General features: G+C 49.6%; 1 protein-coding gene across 28 annotated transcripts in view; it reads right to left on the reverse strand.

Annotated features, from left to right (window-relative positions):
- The window catches only part of dlg1b (discs large MAGUK scaffold protein 1b), a 49,038-nt gene that overhangs the window by 18,414 nt on the left and 17,393 nt on the right, over positions 1 to 13,231 (reverse strand). For 17 of the 28 annotated variants that reach the window (XR_013291170.1, XR_013291171.1, XM_077557902.1 and 14 more), the window contains 2 exons: positions 5,977 to 6,117; positions 3,086 to 3,238 (listed from right to left, as the gene is read on the reverse strand). Coding sequence is in view for 26 of the 28 variants with exons in the window: in XM_077557902.1 (XP_077414028.1) it covers positions 3,086 to 3,238; positions 5,977 to 6,117 (294 nt within the window). In the remaining 2 variants the exon portion in view is untranslated. Of the gene's footprint in view, positions 1 to 3,085; positions 3,239 to 5,976; positions 6,118 to 8,977; positions 9,681 to 12,856 lie in introns of those variants that run through there. The other 11 variants (XM_077557920.1, XM_077557926.1, XM_077557925.1 and 8 more) reach the window with 4 other exon arrangements.

The raw sequence follows: 13,231 nt of genomic DNA on the forward strand, positions 1-13,231 counted from the left end.
GCTGCAGTGCAACAGCACGCACGCGCACGCACACGCACACACGGCGAGGAGGCGCGTGAACTGCCAGACGGACGACACGCCATCAACATGACGCAGCAACCTCACCCTCGTCTTCATCAACGAGGAGGCCCGTGTGCGGCGGGCGCTCTCCGGGGTAAGCTTTGACTTACCAGCAGGTGGCGACAGAGGTGCTTACTCCTCCTCAGGGTGGCCGCCATGCGGCGACCCATCTTTTTAGCGTAGCACAGCGAGTGGAGCATAGCGCTTGTCGCAAATCAAAAGGTGGAGGTGGGGAGCAAACAGGGGGGGGGGGGGGCTGTGGATGACAACCCCCACACAACACCCCCCCCTCCCTTTCTGTATCCTCTGCCAGACAAACGCGAATGAGGCAGCAGCCGAGGAGTCAACCAGCGAGGTGCTCCTCCTCTTAAAGGAGGCGCACGCAGACCGCGTCACTTGCCGGAAAAGACGCAGCGAGCGGGCGACTTCATTTCCCAGGAAGTTTGTGATCGGCGTACGTCGATCGATGCCTTTCATTGGCAATCGCAACAAAAGTCTCCTGAAAGGTGACAATTCATCCAAATGTCGTTACAATTGCAATTATTACACTCCACAATTACAAAATCAGCATAATTGTAAAAAAAAGAAAAGAAAAAAAGCTTATTAAGTCATTCACTCCCAGTCTTTTTCACAGAAGCAACCCCCCCCCCCCCCCTTCACAAAATTTGTCAAGGCCCACAAGGTGTTGTATTGCTATCAAAACATGGAAGCTAGCAAAAGAAAGATCCGAGTGTCTTCTTTCATCAGGAAAAAAGTACGTTTCTATCTGTTCCCATTTTGCAGCAATTCGCATTCCAACTTTCATCCTAATTCCCAAACCAGCTTGTTGCAACATGGCTGATCTCTTATACTCTGCTGACACCTGCTGGACGTTTTTTGTAATAACGCCACCTCTTCGTGTCAGGAGCATTCTGTATGCTCGAGCATAAAAATACAAAGAAATGTATAAATACGTTTTTGGGAGTGCAGAAAAAAAACATTTTAAAACATATTTAGACGTTTTTGGCTTTAAATGAGTTCATAGAAATTTTGAGTTGAGTTGTTTAAATTGATATGTTTGCATCTTTTAAACATTTTAAAACAACTGAATACATTTAGTTTCAATAATTACAGTGTTTCAAATAATTGTATTTTTTTTTTTACATTTAAACACTTTCTTGTTTAGCACCCAAAAATAAATAATCGTCCAAATAGCGATTCCAACGATGTGCAAAATCCTTGCGATGAATATTTTGGTGATGATGGAGCCCCGCCTCAGTCTCACCTTTCTCCAAACGCTCACCGAATCCAAATCGCTTCTTGGCAAACTTTAGCGCTTACTTGGCAACATTTGTTAAGTTTAGGGGCCAAATGCAGCCATTTTGAGGCGGCAGCCATTTTGCCACTTGCTGACCACTGAAAATGGCGGCTCAGCTTCACAAAACAGCCGAGCAATGATCGCTTGTTGCCTGAGCACCCGTGATGTCATTTTCAGTGTCAAAATGGCCGCCCGCTGAGAAGGCGCAAAATGGCCGCATTTGGCTTCTTAACTCGTATTCCACAAACGCAAGATCAGAATGTCGTCTTTACACGTGTCTTCTTTTCGGGGCGTTGACTTGCACATCAAATCGCATTTATTAGCATTTCATTAAAAAAAAAAAACATCATAAAATCATAGACCGATTCATCAATTATCAAAATAAATTTTTGAGTGGCTTTTAGGGATGTGACGATGCATCAAAAATGGATTTAATATCAATAGAAAAAGATACGCATGGATGTAAAAAAAGAAAGGCATGGGTTGGCAACGCCGTGTTTTGCCTTGCACACGTTTTCATCGTTTCTAGTCGAACCCTTTTTTGGGGCAGACGCACGTTTTGTTCCTCATGGCCGGCCGGCGGGCGTTTGTCGTAAAAACGGGCTCGGGACTTTGGAAGTGATCGACGTCATGTTTGAAACGTTGTAAGGAGCTCCTTGTTCACGTCAGGAGGCAATTTATCATCCGTGTCGTTATCAAATGACGCTCGCCGTCAAAGACGCGTCGCTGATGTAGTGTCGTGTTAGTCCAGTAGGGGGCCTCATTGCTACACTTGTTGAACAGACGTCGGTTGGCCTTCGTGAAGGAAAAACGTCAACCGATGCTCAACAATCCTCAACAAAGCTGACAATTTGTTGCCGCGCCACAAAATTAACCTTAACCACAAAACACGGATAACAACAGTCAAAATTATTAGTTCATTCAAGTTGTTTTCCCTTTTTTTTTCCAAAATGCAAATGTTCAAATATAAACATCTTTTGGTTACCAAATGGGTCAAATATTTAAAAGAAAAGAAAAAAAATGGAATTGAATTGAAAATGGGGAAGTGAAAATCGAAAATGGAATTGAATGGAGGCTTGAATGAATTGTTACATCGTTAGTAGCTCTGAAATTGAAATTGAAATTGAAATAACGTGCTACCCCAAATGAAACCTTTCTTGCTACATGCTAGCTAGCAATAAGCAGCTAATGCTGGATACGCTAACGCCGATTGCCGGCAACAGGCACGTATGATACAATGGCAGGAATTAAGGACGCTTTTTTTCAAGCGTCATTAATTAGTGATCAAACTTGATAGGCCGGCCATTTAAGATCGGACCTCGACTTGCGTGATGTGAAGCGAAGAGTGGAACCTTCTTTTGGTTGGACGTTTGTTGTCCTTGGTGGCTACGGAAGACGATAAAAGAGAAAGAGAAAAAAACGGTTGGCAGAATTCTCACTTTGAAGTCAGAATTCAGCGCTAGCATTTCCAGACCTTAAAGTCACAATTCTGACTTTATTCTCAATTCCGACTTGATTCTCAGAATTCTGACTTGAAAGTGACAATCCTGCCAAACTTTTTTTTTTTCTCTCTTCACTGGTCCTAATCGTCTTCCGTAGGTGGGCAACAAAAAAAAAAAAAACTGCTTGATGGTCTTCATGCATGGAGTCAAGTTCTCAAGTAGACTTTTGTGTCATACAAACGGCATGCACACGCACAAGGCAGAAGGGGGAGGGGCGAGGGTTTACCTGGACGGGGGGGTACGGGTTGGAGGAGCAGGACGGGAGGGGGCTGTCATCACCGTGAGGGTAGAGGGAGGAGGGTGCGGGAGAGGAGGGGAGCTCCGGCCCGTGGAGTCCTAAGGATGGCGAGCCATCAAACACGCACTCCAGCGACGCCACCTGCGGGAAAACAGGCGCAGGCTGACACGCGGACAGACGGGGCGAGGACAGACGGGGCGAGGACAGACGGGGCGAGGACAGACGGGGCAAGGACAGACGGGGCCAGGACAGACGGGGCCAGGACAGACGGGGCCAGGACAGACGGTCCGGCGGACGCTCTGCCGCCATCCGGCCGGCGGGCAAACGGCAGAGCTCCCAACGTACTTGCTGGTCTTCTGGCGTGCCGCCGCGTCACGCGCGGGACTTTATTTGCATAAACATGCACGTGTTTTTCTGTGAAATGTGCGTGAAATCTTGTGTTTGGATGAAATGTTGTCAACAAGCGAGTGACGAGACGGTGACGTCACCTTCATGTAAGCACGCGCGTGATATGCTATCCATTGTTTGTTTGGGAACGTTCAAGAGGTGATGCCGATTATTAATTGTCAAGGATGCCGATAACCAATATTTGAAGCCGACATTCACTTTGACTAAAAAGGGAAAATATTGGCATCAAAATTTGAAGAAGAAAAAAACGACAGTTGCGTATGTAACTACGGTGCTATTTAGTCCCTCCTGACCGCGCGGAAATCCCCCACGTGCATGCGTCACTCGAGAAAGAATTCCTAAAAGGACATTTCCAGGGTTCCGGCTGACGTGATCCTTGTGTATGAAAGGGGATCGCGGCCGGAACCCAGTCTCTCACAACGAGCGTTCGGGACTCATAGAACGTAGTTACCGACGGAAATGTCCTTGTATTTCATCCCTCCCGACCACCAGATGGCGCTGCTGAAACAGCACGGAACGCCGAATACCGGCAATGTCACCAAGACCCGGGAAAGTGTACCACCCAGAGGGGCCTTCGCCAAAACCACATCCAGTGGAGGAGGAGAGGTGACATCCAGCCTGGAGAATCTGGAGAAGGTGCAAGTGACGTCCAGAAAGCGTCATGACGGAGCATCCAAGTGAAAGTGGCGCGCCCTCGCAGGACAACAAAAACCCCGAGCGTCATCGCCATCCGTCGACGGCGGCGCAAAAACAGCGAGACGAATAGAGTGCTCGATTTGAGAGCGAAATAAAACGCGAAATAAAAGAGCGGACCCCCCCCCCCCCCCCGAGTGTGACGGAGCAGGGGGCCTGGCAAGGCTAGCAAACGTACGCCTTGCGTCATCAGTGCGTTCCAGCGCTCCTGTCGCTGCCGAAGCCAAAACTGGACCCGCCACCACAGGGAGGTGACGCAGTTCCTTCCGGGGGGGCTCGACTGAATAAGCAAAGACATTCTGCGGCCTCCAAAGCGCTACAGAACAATGTAGCCTCTTCTGCCACCTAGTTTGGAGTGCAGGTACTACAAGCAAGTGGCATATCCGTCACTTGGCCGCTTGCACGGAACCGTGACGGCCCGAGCCGGACAGTCGGGGCCGAATCCATAAAGCGCGACACCTCCACGTCCTGGTCGCATCGGCACTTCCAAATATGGGCATGCAGTTGCGCAGGCCTCAGTGAGAAAGTGCATCGCTCCGACGTGCGCCCTGAAAACTGCTGGCTCAAAGACCGGACGGTCGTTTGCAGGGAGACGACTTTTTGGCAACACCGCATCGCGGGCCCGTGCGCTGCTTGTCGGACCTCGCCGTTTGGCGCCGCCGTGAAGATCTGCGAAGAAATGCAGCTCATTTCGATGACGTTTTCTTCCTACTTGCCTTCGAGGCGTGCGCAATCTCGTACAAACGTACGCTTGCACCCCAACGGCTGCAGGTCAGAGGCAAGGTTGTTTTTTTTAAAGTTAACTAATAGTAACAAAAGAACAAAAAAAAAAAAACGAAAATGCTTTTTAAAAAAACAAAACCTAACTGAACTACATTTGATGTTTACAAAAAACAAACTATAATTAAATGTCTTTGGGAAAGATTTGAAATGCGCATTTTAAATATATCCGGACGACGAGGCCACAATTTTGCGCACTTGACTTTTGGCTCGCCTCGCCCAAGTTTTCATTGAATTCAGCCCAAACGCAACGCTAGGTAAGAAGGGCGTGGCTTTTTTCATTTGATCGTGGCATTTATTAAATATTGCACACAAGCAATACACTTTTTCTAAATAAATAAATAAAAAACGAATACTAAAACTAACTCAAATCAAGCATTTTTTTTTTTTTTAATAACTCAAATAAGCAAACTGAAAGCCAAATTAACAGTAACTATAATATAAAAGGCAAACAAACGTGGTGGGAGGATCACGTGACCAAAGTGTTCCCGAGGTGTTGCGGAGGTGTTGCGGAGGTGTTCCCGAGGTGTTGCGGAGGTGTTCCCGAGGTGTTGCCGAGGTGTTCCCGAGGTGTTGCGGAGGTGTTCCCGAGGTGTTCCCGAGGTGTTGCCGAGGTGTTGCCGAGGTGTTCCCGAGGTGTTCCCGAGGTGTTGCCGAGGTGTTGCGGAGGTGTTGCGGAGGTGTTCCCGAGGTGTTCCCGAGGTGTTCCCGAGGTGTTGCGGAGGTGTTCCCGAGGTGTTGCCGAGGTGTTCCCGAGGTGTTGCGGAGGTGTTCCCGAGGTGTTCCCGAGGTGTTGCCGAGGTGTTGCCGAGGTGTTCCCGAGGTGTTCCCGAGGTGTTGCCGAGGTGTTGCGGAGGTGTTGCGGAGGTGTTCCCGAGGTGTTCCCGAGGTGTTCCCGAGGTGTTGCCGAGGTGTTGCCGAGGTGTTCCCGAGGTGTTGCGGAGGTGTTGCGGTTGCGCTTCCAGCATGGGAAGCGTTTGCAAACGTGCGCTACCTGCCTTCATGGGAGAGATGTGCGCATGGGTGACGTAGCCGTGCACGTTCTCGATCTGGGACAGGTTCTTCTCAGCCACCTGGACCAGCTCCGGACCGCCCGCCTCCTCCGGCGCTGACGAGTCCTCATCGTGGTGCCGGTACTTCTGAAACATCAAACGGGAAACGCTCAACATGTTTGCTGGCGCTCGCACGGTCGCTCCACATTTCGGAACGGCCGGCGCCAGTCGCGGTACAAAACGCGTGGACGGCTCGCCACGTGCCACCTTGAAAATGAGACGACGCATTTGAGCGCCACAACGAGGGCGACGTTTCCCGGGCTAACGGAGCGCCAACAATACGTTGTCCTTCGTTGAAATTGGTACGCTGCGTCCTGGGAGCTCTCCAAGACTCCTCCCCCTGCTCATGGAGCCCCCGTGGACCAACTGTTGCCAATTTGGCAAAGTAAGACATTTGGAAATGATGTCAATGATCAAAGCGTACGAATGAATCGATTGTCCGGCAAAGAAAGGCGTCTTGTGACGCAAGCGCAACCTTCCACCGAGTCGCGCTCGTTTTGAAGGATCCCCGGCAAGCTCAAGTCACATGTTGGGGGGACGCAGCACACGACCTCAGACGACTCACACACGCAGTCACAGATACTACAGTGTCAAATGGGAGCCCAAAAATAATAGCTGCCTGTCACCTCATGTGACTTTTCAACTGGTGCGAGTGTAAAAAGCTTCCAAACGCATCATCACGCGCTCATGCAGAATAGTGGATGTCCATTGGTGGCCAAGTCCGCCTCAGTTCAGAGGTCGCGGGTTCAAATCCAGACTCAAGTTCTCTCCCTGTGCCTTGCGTGCCTTTTCCTCTCACTTTCACATTGGAGATGGTCGCGGCTGTCATGTGACCACAACCACATCGTCATCACGTGATGCAGCAGGATTTAGCGGCTTCGGGTTTCAAAATCAGGACGACGATGCCCGTTTGTGAGGGGCGGCTTTGGAACTGGCCTCTGGCCACGGCGTGCGGAGAAAGCGGTTGTTCCAGGAAGTGCTCGACACGAGCGCGTGCTTCCCATCCATCGCAACGCAGGCGGGAACAAATGATGAGCTTCCGTTGGCAGGCACGGCAATGTGACATTTGCATGAAAGCGAGGAACGCGACCTCGCCACCTCCGCAAGCGGGCCTGAAAGTGGCCAGGAGGCGCGGCAGGCAGCGCTGACAAAAGAGGCTAAAAATAGCATCGGCGGCAGGAAGGCAACGAGGAAGCGCAACCGGGGATGAGATGGAAAGCAACGATGGCAACATCAAACCAACCAAAACGCAAACTCGCCATCCACAACTCAGTAGGCAGCAGACGGTCCCACTCAAAGAAAGGATGGTGAAAGCGGCGCTCATTTGTCCCACGGAAACAATTGACAGTCAACTCACCACTGTATGTAATTCTTAACTGGTTTGCTGAAAAAAGCCACTCAAGAATAAATAGGATTCCATTTCTGTTATGCGCTATGAGTTGAATGAACATTTATTTACGGGAAAAAAAACAAAACATTTTTTTTTTTGGAAATCAAATATGAATTGAAATGAAACGTACGTTGTCAGTCACTCCTGAATCGGCAGAAAGGAATTTGTGAGGACATTTTTGGTGAGGCCAATCCAACCCGACTCTGCATTTTTGGACAATCTTGTCACGCTGCTCCTGAAAAGTGGCCGAGCGGTCGCATTGTTTTGGTGTGACGGAACCGATCCTCTTCAAATTTGGGGATTTTTTTGAATTGCCTCTGAACCTTCTCTGATTGCTTGACAATTTAGAGAAATGGCAAAGAGCCGTCAAAATGAGCGGGACGCTTCAAAGTAGCAACGTGACAAGCGGCCGTCACCAAAAAACACGCAACAAAAACAACAACATTGAGGAACAAACAAACGACTGCATCGTCAATTTGCCTCTGGGACCAAATGGACTCCTTTTTAGCATCGGCTCATATTTACACTTGGAAGAAAGTAACATTGTGAACTGAGAATAACAAATACAAGGGACTCAAGGGTTGAGGAACAAACTCACAACCTTCAGTTTGGGAGACTGCCACAGCACCACCTGAGCTATAGTACAAAAGTTTAGGGAGCTGAAGACAAGCTGATGAGCCTGGAAAGGCCTGGAAAGGCCCGGCAATGCTTCTTATCAAAGATGCATCCTGGCATTTCAACAATGTGGTTTTTGTTGTTTTTGACACCAATATTTTCTCTTTGACTGCAAATGAATATCGACGTGAAATATCGCTTATCGACCTCTTTGACTACCAATAATCGGTATCGGTCGGTCATGAATCGGTTTTGCTTTGCACTAGGAGAGCTGACATGTCATTCGGACTTGAGATTTTTGCAACAAATGTCATCTGAATTGTTGTTTTATCGCTATTTATTTGATCAATTTCGCTTGTTCAGAAATGATACATCAATTCAAAAAATATTCTTACAAGAGCTGTTAAATGATTACATTTTTAAATGTAAAAAACAATTTCATCAACATTTTTTGCCTGCCAAATTTAAAGAGCAGCTTAATTAATTGGACATTTAATGTTCTGAGGGCGTCTTCAATATTGCCTGCTCGATTTCTTATTTAATTACTTGGGGAGAAAATGACATGAACAAATATTCTGAACGTCAAACGCAAACATTTATTCAACGCTTTCCTTTAAAGCATGTCGTTATGTTTATTCAAAACCAATAGTGTGATTAATGCCATCATTTGTTTGTGATTAATCAATTAGTTAAGGCTTTAACTTGGACAGCACTCATTTTTGCCCTCAATTTTATTGTCGTACTGCAGTTGACCTCCTTCCATGTTTTTTTTAAAGGAAGCTTCCACAAACAAAATGGTCGTCGGGTTGCGACCCGTCCCGTGGATGGAAAGTTTTTGCAAGGCTCGCAAGCCAATGAGGCGGGAATGCAAGTTGGAGGCTTTTGCGCACGCACGCGCGCACGCACGCACGCACGCACGCACGCACCCACGCACGCACCCACCTTGCATCCAAAGATGAGCGAGATGGCGCTGTTGGTGCACGCCACCTTGCAGTGGCACAAGACGGGCGAGAAACACTCCAGATTCTTGGCGGCCGGCGCCATCTTGTCATTGGGCGTCAGCCGCCTCCTGCGCGAGCGTCGGCGCCACCTCCCGCGCCTCCCGGCCCCCCCCACGCCCGCACCTCCACGGCCACCTCCGCCCTCGCCTCCTCCTCCTCCACTGCCGCCGCCGCCGCCGCTGCCGCTGCCGCTGCTGCTTCCTGCCCTCACCATCCGCCCTCATTCCTCGCCTCGCTTCATGGCGGACAGCGGGAAAGCGCTCCCGGAGAGCTTCCTTCATTCAGGGAGAAGCTCCCACCTCCTCCGCAGCCACCCCCCACCCTCCACCGCTTCCTCTTCTGGTCGGATGAAGTCCTCCTCGCCTGCCAAGCTCCTCATTGGCGTTCGCCGCCGCCGCCTCCTCCTCACTGTGTGTGTGTGTGTGTGATGCTCCACTGTGGGGGAGTGATGGTCCAATGAGCTCACATGACTCACGAGAAGCTCGACGGGCTGCGGCCTCAGGGAAGTTGGAGCATGTAGGACGGAGGAGGAAGATGAAGTGGCAGGAAGTGACATCACAGCAACAAATGTCTGCAAGTCGCCGTCGTCACTTTACGACGAGCAGATCTGACGTGACGCGACATCACAGGAGGAGACCTCGACCTCCTCCTCCTCCTCCTCCTCCTCCTCCTCCTCCTCCTCCTCTCTTCGCCATAGCAACAGCAGCAGATGATCATGGGAAACGTAGTACGTCAAGCACGCGCACACGCAGTGACGGCGATGGCAGATGACAGGTTTCCACTTTCTAAATTTAGCCTCACGCCGTGTGCGTGCGTGCGCATCCGTCACATGACCCAGCAGCCCGCAACTGTGAAGAACACGTTTGTGGTGTTGTTGGAGAGGTTCAAAGGGTAAAGCGCCCCCTGCTGTCTGTCTGTCGCTTGTACTTGTATAATTGTGAGGACGTCCATAGACATAATGCATTTCCTAGCCCCTCCCCCTAAGCATGAAAAATGATTGCCTCCCCTAATCCCAACCCAAATTCTGAAACCAAGTCTTGGCCCTCAAAAAGAGGTCTTGAGTTTTAAGGACCGGCCAAAATATCCTCACTTCATAAAAATGTCCTCAATCTGTTGCTTAAAGACGTATTTTGGTACAAGTACACACACACACACACACACACTTCTTTTTGTATCATCGTGGGGACATCTCATTGACTCGATGCATTTGGTAGCCCCGCCCCCCAAAAATGATTGGCTACCCCCCCATTGCTTCCCCTAACCTCAACCCCAACCCAAACTCTAAAACCAAGTCTTGACCCTCCAAAAGAGATCTGAACTTGTGGGGACCACCACAATGTGGCCCCACAATTTCAAGTCGGTCCCCTCAATGGTAAAACCTGGAAAAACACACCGTATGGTGTGTGGGCCGCACAATGTAGCAAAGTCAGCATCGTGCATCTAAGCTTTCCTTTTCTGTCTGATTTCCAAAATCTGCCCATCGGTCCTTTTTCCGTTTTCAAAACAAAAACGGAGACAAAAACAAACAAACAGCCATCGGTGTCAAAGTGTGACTTTTTTTTGCGATATTCAATCGTCAGCTGGCATGTGACGCGGGTCACCGGAAACCTGCCGGCTAGCAGGTGCGTTGAGGGTGAACTTTTTTTTTCTTTTTTGAACGCAAAGAAAGAAAAGGTCGCGTGTGACAAAGTGACAAACCATCATTTCTATTTCTTTTGAATTGAAATGTTGTCCTGCGAGCTCCCTGCACTTTAGCTCCAATTTGAAAAAATAAATGCAATCAAAGTAGGTTCAAAAAGAAATAAATGAATAGCTGTTCTTAAAGAGCGAGTTAACATTAAATCAACTTTTTTTTCCAAGCTCAACTGCATAAACTGCTGTCATTTGAGTGCATGTTTGTTGAAAGCTTAAATTTGGGGCAAAAAAGCGAGCGTTTGGTGCCATCTTTAGCTTCAACACAATTCTTTTGTTTGCCGTTTGTCCTCTCGTGACACGAGAAGTCGCCGTTTTGGTGACTTGTGGATGGCGACCACATTGGCCGATAAAGTTCCGAGCAAACGCAAAGCGGAGCTTGAACGCACGGCGGAATAAGCGCCGGCTGAAGACATTTGAGGAGGATGTCAACGGCTCGTGTTGTTCAGCGGCAAAGTTAGCCATGCAGATGAAGATGAAGATTCGGCCACTGAAAATTTGCGGTGGGAAAAAAGCCAGAAGTGCCGCGTAGTGCGGTTCAGGTGAGCCACTCTTTCTCCTGCAGCGCCTTCCCTCCTTTCTTTATTTTTTTTAGAAGAGACCCTCGAACACTTCCACTTTTTCACCGGCATCCTGGTGGCCGTGCAAATACTTGAGCTAATGCTAGCACTATTGCTATCAACAGTTTTAAACACGCAAACGCTTGCCGCCATCTCCGGGTGCCAAGTGTGACTTGGCCGTCCGTACCCGAAGCCGATGAGCTGGAGCCAACAGACGCATTTATTTCTTTTTAAACTGTGGTCAATGAGTCAATGTGCTGATTTGAAGAGCGCCGCACGCATTGCCTGTGCCGACTACATTGACTCGAAGGTGCAACGGCGCCGCCAGAAAATGCTCAACCCGCTTTGGTGTTTAATGTAGCATTAGCCAACACGTTTCCATTTATACTGTGCTTGGTTAAAATGCCGGAGCTAAATACATATTTTAGAATAATATTATAATTTTATTGAATTCTAATAAAAGCAATTCTAGTAAAAATGGGCATAATTGTTCTTCCGGCGTTTCAGCAAAGCATTTTCATTTCGGTGCATTTTTGTCGACTAATGAAGACGAGACGCAAATGTACGTCACTTCATAAAAACGGCTAAAATCGATTTTAGTTGATGAACAAAGACGAGATTTTGTAAAATCCCGTCTCTACTCATCTGTCGCTGTGACACGGTCATGTGACACATAGTGACACGCCCCCTTTCGAATCTGCAGTTAAAGTGATAGCAACACACGCAAACACGAGGGGGATTGACGGTAAAAGGTTCAAAAGAAAAATAAAGTCAACGAGCCTTCCAAATCCGAATCCAACGGTTCTAACATCCCAACAATAATGTTAACCCAACGGCTAACTAATGCTGGCTAATGCTAACACGCCGGTAGCACGTAGCCAAAGCAGCCAGTTGACGATGGACTGTCATTGTGGGTCAAGTTGTTTTTCATCATAAAGATGAGAGAACATTTGATGGGAAATTGTTTTCCATCCCAAACGTTCAACGTTATCTGCTGACCCCCAAAATATACGAGGGCTAAAATCATTGCCATGACTAAAACTCAAATGTTGACAGTTTTTGTTGACTAAAACTAGACAACGCTAATAAAATCATGTTTTCTTGGACTCAAATGAAGACTAAAATGTTCGATTTATAGTGAACTAAAAGTTGAGGAAATAAAAAGGCCATGAGGTTGACCAAGTATGCTAAAACGAGAGCAGCGCGGCGGCGGGAGACGACGAGAGCAGCGACGAGAGCAGCGCGGCGGCGGGAGACGACGAGAGCAGCGACGAGAGCAGCGCGGCGGTGGGAGACGACGAAAGCAGCGACGAGAGCAGCGCGGCGGCGGGAGACGACGAAAGCAGCGACGAGAGCAGCGCGGCGGCGGGAGACGACGAGAGCAGCGACGAGAGCAGCGCGGCGGCGGGAGACGACGAGAGCAGCGACGAGAGCAGCGCGGCGGCGGGAGACGACGAGAGCAGCGCCGAGAGCAGCGCGGCGGCGGGAGACGACGAGAGCAGCCCCAACGCATCCCGATGAAGAGAGCGGCGGGCGGGCGCGCGCCGCGTCAACGTGCGCCGGGTTACCTTGTTGCCGGCGACGATGCAGATGCAGTCCATCGCGCCGAGCACGCAAGCCGGGCTGGGCTCGGCGCCGCATCGCTCGCAGGCTGCTCACATGCGGAGAGCCGCCCCGTTGCGTTCTCTTCTATTCCTCCCCCGGACCTCCGTGCGAGCCACGCGGGGGTCCCGCGCGCTGCCTTTGCGGGCGGTGACAAACGGCAACGTCTCCCGACTGCTCCCGAACGCAACGCTTGGCTCGCAGCGGCGCTTCGTCCACATTTGGACTCCGAGTGGCGCCTCCAAAAACGAGGCGGCTCTCGCAGCACAACCGCCATTCTAACAAGTCAGTGCTCATCCAAACAAGGCGCAGGTTCGATTCCGAAAAAAGACAAGCACTCT

Source organism: Vanacampus margaritifer, chromosome 2 (genome assembly GCF_051991255.1).
Source record: "Vanacampus margaritifer isolate UIUO_Vmar chromosome 2, RoL_Vmar_1.0, whole genome shotgun sequence".
NCBI classification, from domain to species: Eukaryota; Metazoa; Chordata; class Actinopteri; order Syngnathiformes; family Syngnathidae; genus Vanacampus; species Vanacampus margaritifer.